We start from the raw sequence: 12306 nt of genomic DNA, 5'->3' as shown, positions 1-12306 counted from the left end.
AAAATAATCAATAGCTTACCAAGAAAGATTGAGTGAGATATGAAAATAAAATATGGCAATGGAGCTAAAGATGTCAAAGGCCCGAGTCAGATCACTGAAGATCTCAAGGTGTGATGACCAATGGCGAGGGAGGCGAACTAAGGCACATTGTTATTTATGCTGCAGCTATACATCTCTCACGCTCTGTTACATTATCATTTAGGATTTCATAGTCTTTGCTTATTTTTCCATGTTTTTGAATTGTACTGTGTAGGATATTTATCTTAAACTGATGTTTTTGGGTACTCAACTAAGATGGGACTTGGTTGGGTACCCAAAACATTAGCTTATATAAGATAAGATAAGATAAGATAATTATATTAATGTCCAACGAAAGATAACAAAAGTAGGTCAAAGAGACAGAGATAGTATATCCAGTGTTGGTACAAAGTGGTAGTGCCACACAGTAAAGTCCAAAACATCGAAACAATAGACTGTCACATCATGTCTCATTACAATATCTTTAACCACCTAACCCTCAGTTGCAATATCTAAGCATTACATTGGTCACAGGTCACTAAAATAAAGTGAACATTTTACAAACTTTTATCACTTTTAAATATTTTGAAGTGTTAAAATGTAAAACTCCAATAGCCCCTGTAAAATGAAAATAATATTTCTCAGACTTTATCTCCTCTCCCCCTTAATACAAAAGTTAAACAATTTTACAGCTCAGGAATTTTACAAAGAAATAATATAAGACGATGGCACCATCCACCATTCATTCAGGCACTCAACTAGCCATCTGCAAGGCTTCCCTATTCTCTAGGATAATAACTCGATTACATGCCGTAACTTTGGCTTGTCTACATCTTCAGATGCAGGTATCTTCACTGGTGCTCTATCAGATTGGCATCTTCCTCATTTTGAAGGCAGAATTCCACCAACCTACCTAGAGAATATCCCAACTCTATAAGATTCCATCACTTTAACACATCCTCATGTTGAAGGTTGGATTCAGTGGGATTCACCTTGACTATCTATCAAACTGAACATTCCTACTTTTATACCCGTTGTATGGAGACATTTTCTTCCTTCGGAAAAAAGTTGTACTTTCATTAGTAAAAACAAAATTTTAATCCTCACCTGCAGCGTAGCATGTCTATTATAACCTCCATTATCCCTCCTGATACAGGAAATATAACAAAGAAAAGAACCCCATGAGATCTCCCATTCTCAAAAGCGAAGCATAAACCCTCATGCTCACCAAAAACCATAGCTGCTGTACAGCCAATATACCTATTAGCTGCAACTTATATCCATATAACATTCTACATAGAGTTTTGTGCCTCAACATATATCCATATGTCATTCTACATAGAATTCTGTGCTATTCAAAAAGCTTATTTACAGAGGAATGTGATCCAACAAGAAAACACAAAATTTTAAAGCCTCCTATCATTAGCTTTTCGAGTCATTGTCAGAACCAAGAAACACAGTACATGATTTCTTCAAAGAAAAGATTCATGAATATGCTTAGCAGCTTGCCCATCCTTGATTTCATAGATGTGTTAATGACTTGCTTCCAGAGATAATCCAGCCTTGGAAAGTCCATTAGCCTTCTCGTCCTGCTCCCTGCAGATATGATGAAAGGAAACATGATCAAAATCAAGTATCATAGGCATGATTTGCTCATACATAGGTCCGAACAAGAAACCTTTTATGATGGATTCCCCTTTCATCCATTTAATGACGACAATAGAATCCCAAAGAATTTGAATCATCTTGGCTTCTTTTTTCATAAGCAAGCAAGAGGGTTAGTTTCAAACTCAAAGTCATTAATTCCGCATGATTATTAGTACCACAACCTAAGCTAGCTTTGAATTCCAACCTGTGAGAGTCATTATGATAGATAGCATCTCCTGCTCCACTGATCAGAGACTCTCCTTGAGCAGTGCCATGAAAGCATGCCCAAGCTGCCGATTTATCCATCACTTCCATGACCACCGGCCTGGGAGGCTTAGGAGCTTTTGACTGCCTAACATTTCATAATAATTAGGCCCGAGGAGACCCTGTATAGGAGAAATATATTTGTCCTCATAAAGACAGTTATACCTTGTAGTGAAATTCCCCATGCTATAATTAGAGGTAGTGCTCTGATTTCCTTAAGCAAGGGGTTTTCACACTAAGATTTCACACAATCCTCCAAAGAAGCACCAATTCTTACATCTTTCACAGTAGTATGGCTCTCCACTTCTTTCTAGCCCTGCGCAGTGTATGGGCATAATACCTTTGTATGGAGACTTACTTGAGTTGCTAATTAAAACTGGTAGGCTTTATGGGTTTTAACGAATGTTTTAAAACTTTGACTCTGGTTCGGAAACGATCGAGGGTCGGCTCTGACTCCGACTCGGTATCGACTCGGCTGGTTTGATTTCAATGACTCGGTTGTTGTAAAAAATACATTAAATTTTTTTTATTTTATAAAAAACATAATTTTAAAGATTTTCATTCATGTTTTCAAACACAAAGCTTTAGAATATAGAGAGAAGACAACATATGATCAAAGTAGATTCATGAATATATCCATTATATCAAAATGGCACCCAGTGCACTGCCCAATACATACATGAATGATGATATAGAGATCAAAACAAAAACACATAACCAAAGAGGCTAGAAATGGCGTCTACAAAAAAAGTAAACTATGGAACATCACTAGTCACCAATACTACTGGCTACCGCTAGAGGAGCCAACATCATCTGGCTCAGACTTTGAATTAGATTCAGATAGGGAAACCCATGGCTCCTCCTCATCATCATCTCCAACTGCAACTGTAGAAGTGGTAGCACTAGCAGGCCGCACAACAATTGCACGCTGAGATAGACAAGATATGCGCTTCTGTCGTGGCTGAGTAGAGGAAGCGCCTGCAACTGGAGGACTTGGGGTTGGGCCTGAGGCTGGTACAAGTGGATTTGCATTCAACTGAACATTTTGTTCAACTAATGCCTCCGTTTGTAAATCCAAATCAAGACCAATATCCTCATCAGAATCAAACTTTGCTGGATGACTCTCCACTACCCAATCTGATGTTGGATCAATATCTTCCAACACAATGGGATCTGAATCAGGTCTTTTGTTCAACAATTTGTTACGTCTAAGCCAGAGGTTGTATTGGACATAGACTAGATCATTTAACCAATTTTGATCAAAACAGTTTCTCTTCTTCGTGTGAATCCTCTCAAAGACAGACCAATTGCGCTCACACCCAGTAGCACTGCAAGTTTGACTCAAAATATGAATTGCAAACTTCTGCAATTGAGGACAATGGCTACCAAATGCCTCCCACCATTGTGCTGTGAAAAACATAGTTTTGTAATGAGTTAGCTCAACAAATTATATCCAACTTTGAAATTATAAACAATTTAACAAAATAAGAATTTGAAAATTGAAATTGTTTGTTTACCTGGCTCATCTGCTTCCCTTGCAATCCTTGCTAGGTTCTTGCCAAAGGTGCTTGTGTCTCTACTGAAAGAGTCGGTGTATCTCCAGCTGATCACTCTCCATAGGGACCATGCGGTCAATGCAGTCAATCAATCCATCTCTAACCTCCCCAGTCAAAGCTCCTGCCTCCAGAGCTTTATAATGATACCTTGGGTTCAGAAAAAACCCAGCTGCATGTATAGGGCGATGGAGTTGATTGTTCCATCTTTCATCAATGATTGCCCAAATGGGCCCATACTTAGCCACTCTATCCTTGTATGTTGCCTTTATTTGCTCCTTTGCTTGATCCATAGCCTCATAAATGAAGCCCATAGCCAATATTTCCCCATCCACCAACCGCAACACCTTAACCAGTGGCTCAACAACCTTCACAATCTCTGCTGCCCTTTTCCAAAATATTTCTTCATTAACTTTCTTTTTCAAATCTTTGCCATCCTGTTTGTGAGACCAATGGCTTTCATTCCATTCATCACTGGAAAACAACTTTTGCAAGTTTCTATGTTGGGAAAGCATAGATTGCAATGTCAAAAAATGAGTTGCAAATCTAGTGATGGCAGGCCTAATAATATCCCTGCCCCCTGTGTGTTTCCTCATCAGGCTCAAAATCCATGAATGATTGTAGATACATTTTGTTATGCTTTTGGCATGCTCTATAGTGTTCTTGACCCAATCTAATTTGCCAATATCCTCAAGCATGAGGTCTATGCAATGTGCAACACATGGGGTCCAAAAGATGGTTTTGTGTTTTTCCTCTAACAGTTTACCAGCAAGAACATAGTTAGAGGCATTATCTGTGATGATTTGAACAACATTAGCCACCCCCACCTCCTCAACAACCTCATCCAACAACTGAAACAACAATTGTGCATCTTTCACCTTATCAAATGCATCAACTGATTTTAGAAACATGGTTCCTTGTGGGCAAAAGATAAGAAAATTATGATGGTACTGTTCCTTTGATCAGTCCATCCATCTGACATGATGGTACATCTTGTTTTTTCCCACAAGCTTTTGAAATCTTTCAAATACTCATCAATGGAGGAAATTTCTTTTCGCAAAAGAGACCCCCTTAACTCATGCATAGTAGGGCCTTTGAAGCCCTTTCCAACAACAAATATGGCATCAAACATAGGCTCATAATATGTTGAACGGGAAGCATTGAAGGGGATATCAAAATCATACCACCATCTAGCTATGTAATCAGAGGCAGTCTCTCTCAATTCTTTCTTCCAATGGTCATCTAAAGTGTGCTGCATATGACATCTACTAGCTTGAGGACAATGCGCATCTGATGGTAAGGAGGATGTGAAATAACTTACGACACCCCTCTTTTTCATTTTACCCTTACCCTTTTCTTGCATGGACTCCAAAGAGGGAGGAATATAGCGAAAGGGGTTGGATGCATTAGTACAGGAGATAGATGAAGAGCCCTCAAAGTCAAAATGGGGGTTGGTAGCCATCATTTGTTGTATACTCCTCTTCCTCCCAATTTCAACCTCTATTTCTTTTTGCCTAGTTTTTTCTTGTTCAAACTTCTCAAAGTTATTTAGCAACTCCTTCCTAATCTCCCCAATTTGTTCTGATGGTGCTTCACATGGAGAAATATGGCCTCTAATACTAGCCAAGTGTTGTTTCAGCCTATGAATGCCCCCTCCACCCTCAATTTTTCTATGACAAAATTTGCAATGCATTTGATTATCAATCATTTCAGCATATGCCCAAGCAACATCTTTCACTCTAGGAGCCATTTTTTGACTTGGAAATGAAAGGAAAAAATTTGAAAATGAAAACAAAAAAATAACATTGCTTCAATGTTCATTTCTTTTACAAAAAAGCCTCTTTTCAATTTCAAGAATTGCATAAAGAAAAAAACCAAGCAAAAACAAATTTTAGAAGTGAAAAAAATACCTCTAGGCACAAACCGCCTCCTCAATGCTGCTCCAATGGATGCCCAAGAAGCTCCTCACTGCAGCTCCAATGCTTGCCCAAGACTATTCATTGCTGCTCCAAAAACAAACTCCACAACTCTTCACAAACTCCTCACAAATTCTCACACAAATGCAATGAGATAGCTGTGAGGAAATGAGAGGGGGTTGGGTAGCTTTTATAGGGTTGGGAGAGGTAAATGGACCTCAAAAACACCCTAAAGAAAATTATAATTGATTGTGGGGTCCAATTCCCCCCCAAAATAACTCGTTGGCTGTGCTTGTGTGTGGCTGGCCAAGCCGACCAAGCCTTGGCTCGGTCTGGCTCGGCTGAGTCGGAGCCGGCTTGACCGCTTTTTAAAACATTGGTTTTAACAAATCATGGGGTTAAACTCCAACATACTTGCCCATCTTTCTATCAATCTTCAAACTGTTTTTTTTGTACACGAAGTGTGAAGTATCGTTCTCATGTTCTTAGATAATCTGTCAGAAGAGAGGGGTGTATTTATAAAGATTCTGAGCAATATTTTCTGGTTCTGTGTTAGGTGGGTAAACTGACCAATATATATTTAAATGTTTATTCTGGATTAGATTTGATGTGCCAAAAATAATTCTAAAGTTTTTAAATTCTCTATTTCATAAACAGAAACTTTAAGAAGTAAATATTTGCAAAAAATGGGTTAAAAATACCTCCTAATTCCAGTAGGCATCTCATTCTTGTAACTTTTGATCTGAAATGTTCATTTCTGACAAATTTTCTGCTTGCATATTTTTACATGCTTGTCTATGGGTGCCCACAATGTCTTATTTTGTCTGGATGTGTATACTTGTTCTGTTTGAATTGTCTTTGTGCTTTTGTAGAGTGCATGGAGTGGAGTCTCCACTGTGTTTCTTCTCTTTCTTATGCCCTAATTTCTGGGAGTTTGTTGTGCCCTAGGTTTGGGTGTGTTCATGTTGCAGAACATCTGTACAATCTCGGTTCGAGCTTCTGTTGTTTCTTTATACTGTCGATTCACTACTGTGTCTGCATTATATGAGCTTTCAAACTTTATTGAGTCGCTCCATATATGCTGTCATGGTGGGTGACACTTCTGTAGGTCGTTTTGTAGATTGTCTTGATGTGCTAGGGTATTTTCACTGTTATTTTCTAGGAGTTGGGTGTAATTGGATGCTTTCTAGCTGCAGACATTTTTCTGCTTCAATGCCTGAAAATAACTGTTGTCTGCCATTTGCCTTAAAAATCACCTTTATGTTGTTCATCACATGTTCTCTCTTTGCTGCATTTCCTTTACTTCATCTAAATTTGCACATATGGTGATAATATCGGAATTATCGCGATACTATCACCAAATTACCCCTCGCCAGTATTATCGCCACAACTTCTCGCGATAATTCCCTGTTTTGAATTTATCGTGATAATTTGGGTAATTATCGCAATATTTTCGAAATTATCGTCCTATTTGTCAATTTTAACTTATTACCATTTTTTTTAAACCCTAATTTTTTAAAAGTGATTTAGGGGATTGAATTGTGAAGATATTCTTCCTATTTCCATCAAGCAAACAAGGAGAATTCTATTGTTTTCATTTCCCAAGATTCATCTCATGAGATACATACCCTAATAGTTAATGGTAATATTAAATTCTTAAAATAAAAGGGTGAAAATGAAAGATAAAGGAACTTAAAGTTTCAACATTACCATTAATTGACTCGGGATGTTTGAGAGTGGTTTTGACCTCATTGGATTTCATATGGAGAAAGTAGAATTTTAGATCCCACTCAAATTCCAGCAGACTTAACAGTATTTAGGATTTCAGAATTGGCGGGATTTCAATGTTTCTACTAGATTCTGTGATGTACAAAGGTATGGAACTAACATTTAATCGAGATCACCAAGCCCTCTATGTACCTCGATGTTGGTGGCGTTGATTGTTGAGCTCCTGCTTCATGACCTTAGTAAAAATGTACACTTCACTCAAGCAAAATTATTGATTAGGATGTTAAGCTTTTTCTATCTTAATTTAATGTTTAGTGGGTGATCTTGATGAATATGATCCCAATATTGGCAATGGTTTTGATGTTATGTAGCTATTTTTTGTAGCATGATTTTCTTTGGATTTCGGAGGCCATTTAGACACTCTCTATTGATCTATTTCAATTTAGAGATGGATTGCACTCGGTGATATTTTGGTTATATGCACCCTTGTTATTTACATGAGAAAGTTTGCACATTTGTGTATAATAATTTGGATTCATATGAATGCACATGAATTATATTTTCTATTCAAAATTTGAGTCTTTTATGTATTTTTTGGTCAACCAATCTTTGGTCTAGTTCTGATAACATTGTTGAGGATGAACCATTTTCCATCAAACAAACAAGGGGAAAGTCATTGTTTTCATTGCCATGATTCATCTCATGAGATACATTTATTTATGTTTTGATACGATTTCATATCATTCTATTAGATCTTATGACTCAGGACAAATATCATATTTCAATATCGATATCTGATGTATCTACTATCACTTGACATCTTATATATCGATTTTATTTTCATATTTATGTAGCAATGTGTTTGTTTGATGTTGATGTTGTTTTAGAAGTTATAAAATCGAAAAAAATGATTATTTTGTATTTTTTAAAGTTTCCTGATAATTTCCAATATTTTCCCCGATATTGCCGATAATTAATATTTTGGACCCCCAGCGATAAATTGCCGATAATGATAAATGTAACATTGCATTTAATAAGTTTGATGGCATCATGTTGCTGAACTTTCATCATCAGTGGGCTGGTTCAAGTGCAAAGGGACCTGTATGGTGTCTTTGAATTTCTGTTTAGCATTCCTTGTATCCAATAGTCGTTTACATCTTCTATTTTATTTTATATTATAGTGACATATTATGTGGAATACTTCAATTCTTTATTCAAGAGGCCTCTTAATTTCCTTCAGACTTCCTAAATTTAAAATATACTAAACTTTCATAATCAATATTTAAATGCCATAAAATTTACCTTCTTTGAATTCTCTCCTCATAAGTTTATATGCAGCATTATAATCTGGGTGTCATTGAATCTTTGTGCCAACCTTTCTCAAACACTGAGTCTAGATGCCTAGATTCTGATCTCATGGCTCCAAGTTTGGTATTTTCTCTGATACCATGTAAGAACTAAGGGTTCACATATTGACAGAGATGATGGTGGAGAGAGAAAATAAAGAATGACTTTGCTACTAATGCTGCAGTTATACGTTTTGCACCACAGTTATCATCTCTATTACAATTTCCAATATCCCAAAGGGGTTACATGTCCCGCATTAAAGTGACCATTATACAAACTTTTATCACTTCTAAATATTAGTGTTAGTACTAAATGCTTTGGTTCTTGACTGGATACATACTTCATATGAGATAATGGTCAATGCATGGATACAAATTTAGTTGTTTTAGACACATTACTACTACCTTTCCTTTCCCTTTATTAATAAAGATTGTTTTTGATACTACTGAGACCTGTGGTTCATAATTGGCTGTGATTTTCAAACAATTTAAAATGTCCCATTCAATTACTATTCCAATAAAACTGATAGTCAAGTGTGTTTTGTGTTTCTACAGATTAAGCAAATCTCGTGTTTTGGTTATTGGAATGACTGGAGTGGTTGCAGAGGTATATCAGAACTTGTTTTGGATGGATATAGCACGTGATAATGATTGTAAACTTAGTTGTTTTATTATTATTCAGATTCACTATGGTTTGAAGTTTATGTTCTATAGTTTGAAGCATCATGAAGGTGTCTTGCTTGTTGATTTTTCTTGTGATCTACTAAAAATAGTTTGTATATCCAACTAAACAAAGGATCGGATTCTACCATATTAAAGTACACAAGTGAAGTCAATGAAGGATACAATTCTATTATGGTCACCAAATGAAAAGAATTGGAGCACAATTTTGTGAGATTATATCTGAAGTTCAGGCTACATAATTATCACCTAGGGAATGTATTTCAAGACTTAAAAGATGCATGACTATTTTAATTGCAAAGAGACGCCGCCTATTGGATATGTTCTAGATTTTTGATATTTTCCTCAAATCATATGGCTTTTTCAAAGTAGGTCTCATAATACTTGTTAAGGAAAGAATCGATTAGAAGCATTTCTTGTTTAGCTAGCTTCAAAGGGGGGTGTTATCTTTGTAGGGTTAGACACCAAATGTTTCTGGCTAGGGTGAAAGTGGGAGTTCAAATCGAATTTGCTTGCCCAAATCTTTGTTAGGAATTCATGATCTCTTTGGATATTCTGGAATGACATTTTATGACTTTGCAATTGTTTAAGCCACAATAGTAGTATTTGGCAATGTGTAGGATTTTCGAAGTGTTCCCATTCTTGCATCTTACTACTAGAGCTTTCATCTTCATGTGTGTTAAATTTCCATGAAATTCTGCAACCAAGATGAATAAATGAAAACTGAAACCTAGTTTACTTTCACCAAAATACAGAGTCTTTTAACGGAATAAAAAACGCGGAGATAAAAACACATGCATAAATTGGCACACTTGTTTTCTCAAGAAACCCAACAGGGAAAACCTGCTTGCTTGATGTGGCCGTTTTATTGATTGTCTTGGAGTAGTTGAATCTATTACAAAGCAATTTGTCTCTCTTGAGAAAGCCTTCTGCTTCTCACACAAATCTCAGCTGATACAATTGATCTTGGTTTGCCTTGATCACTACTTGATCTTGGTTCCCGCACACAATTGATCCTCTGCTGCCTCCTTGACATGCTTTGCAAACCCTGTTGTCTTGCTTCAATTCTGCTCCTCCTTCCTTGCACATTTGAGCCCCTTATACCTTGCACGAATGTCCTATTTCCTAGTGCACTTCTGGTCCTATTTATTAGCGCACTTGAGCCTATCTCCTTGTGCACAAAATCTCCTATTTTGTAGCGCACTTGGCCCCTATTTCTATGCACACTTCAACTCCTATTATTTAGGACCCCAACTCCACACACCTGCGCACAATCAATGCCCCTAAATTCTAGTGCACTTGTGCTCCTATTCTTTAGGACACAATTCTTGCGCTCCACAATCAAGCCCCTCTCTCTCACAATCTTGTGAGCTTGCTTTGTCTCACAACCTCGTGCACAAGAAAATGTAAATTACTTATGCCTTCGTCCTTCCTTTATAGATTCGATCCATGCTAAATTAGGCTAGTTCAAATTTAGAACTCGAGTTGTGATAATGAGTTAACCGCGTTGAACTTGTTCTCTCTCCAATCATCACTGGAGTTGTTAACTCGTGCTCTTTCCAATCAACACTAGAGATCTAATTCTCTCTTCCTTTAGTCAAGATTGAAGTCCCAACTCGTCCTAAACTGAACTCGTAACAACCACTCGATCTTGTAGTCAAATTGAATAAGGCTCCACGTAACTGACCCTCCAACACTACACATGACTTGTTGATGATTCTTCCCGTAAACTGGAAATAAATTCATCATCACTCAAGTCTAACTCATGAGGACAATTCGAGGTCTTCACTGGCTAAGGCACAAACCAAAAGACCTTGCTCGCTACATTTTCAACAATGTGTCCCATTCAACATACTAAGATCAAATCCAAAAATGGCACAAAATGACATTTTTTGTTAATGTTAAGACACCATAACTTGGCGGAAAAGGCTTTAAACCATTCTCAACACATGTATTCATCTCTTGATGTCAATATATAGCCCATGTATTTGACCATTTGTAGGTCTAGATTTCACTGACAACTCGTTAGTGGACACCGACAAGACCTCATTAGTAGATAAAGATGACAACTCAAAAGAAGGTGGTTTGAACTTTGTAATTGGACCCATAGCATAACATTCCCCCCCTCAATGACAAGTCTAAATACTAGCGAGGCAAAGTAAACTAGTGCATACATTGGTACCATCTTCATTCTTCAATTTATAATTTCTTGAACTAAGTTTCTGTTAGACATCACCATGGCAAAGACCAAATATGAAGGATAAGCGTTGAATGCATATATTATTCACACATGATATACATTTTATAATACATTGGAGTGACTGTTGGATTCCATATTTCAAGGTCTCTTGGACTCTCTTTGACTTCTCACATTCCACACCAACCCGTAGAGGATTAGGTGTCCAACATTCCCCCCTGTAATTCGAAGGGGTATGTATGAGTCCAAGAAGAGAGCTGTAATACAAAATGTGCAAAAATGCATGGCAACACTAGGTTGAATGTGCTCTCTGAAATGTTGATATAAGGGGGTGGTTTAAGGATAACCACCAACACTGGAATGCTTAGTGCAGTTCCCAAAACTCTTCCAAACTTGGCAAGAAGTTGAAATCTTCTGCTAGAGGAAGTGTCCCTAATGCTTTGGAGAGGGAGACCTTCAAACTGGAAAAAGGGAGGTCTAAGACCTGTGGTGGTTTAAGGATGACCACCAACTCTGGAATTCTTAATGCAATTCCTGGAACTCTTCCAAAATTGGCAAGAAGCTGAAGTCTTCTGCTATAGGAAGTGTTCCCAATTCTTTGAAGAGGGAGAAGCTCAACCTAAAAAGGGAGGTATAAACCCCACATAGATGGTTTAAGGCTGACCACCAACCAAAGACATGCTCATGGGCATCTCTGTCTCTGGCTACAACTCTGAATTTGGTATGGCAGGTTGTGGCTCAGGCTCGCTTGATGTGGCTTTGAAGCTTGTATATGACCATCCTTTCCCCCCCTGTCAGATACAAGGTGAAAAGATGGAGAAAACTCAACTGTAAGACCTTCTAATATTCTAGAAGAGATTCTGACATATGACTAAAATATCTTCTTGGCTGTTGAAGCCCATTGCCAAGAAGCGATCCATCCAAGATGAATCTTTGTTCTTGCAGGAGGTTTGTTT

At 37.4% G+C, this 12306-nt stretch overlaps 1 protein-coding gene across 1 annotated transcript in view; it reads left to right on the top strand.

The window, feature by feature from the left end:
* Positions 1-12306, top strand: part of LOC149252209 (SUMO-activating enzyme subunit 1B-1-like) — a 313309-nt gene that overhangs the window by 16819 nt on the left and 284184 nt on the right. Inside the window, exon 3 of the mRNA XM_089459659.1 lies at positions 9028-9079. Coding sequence (XP_089315785.1) covers positions 9028-9079 — 52 coding nt within the window. The remainder of the gene's footprint in view (positions 1-9027; positions 9080-12306) is intronic.

The sequence above is a fragment of the Pinus tabuliformis genome, chromosome 7, assembly GCF_031772625.1.
Source record: "Pinus tabuliformis cultivar Carrire ecotype Pingquan chromosome 7, CPIR1, whole genome shotgun sequence".
In the NCBI taxonomy this organism is placed as follows: Eukaryota; Viridiplantae; Streptophyta; class Pinopsida; order Pinales; family Pinaceae; genus Pinus; species Pinus tabuliformis.
The sequence above is the reverse complement of the archived record's forward strand: the minus strand, read 5'-3'. Positions and strand labels throughout refer to the sequence as shown.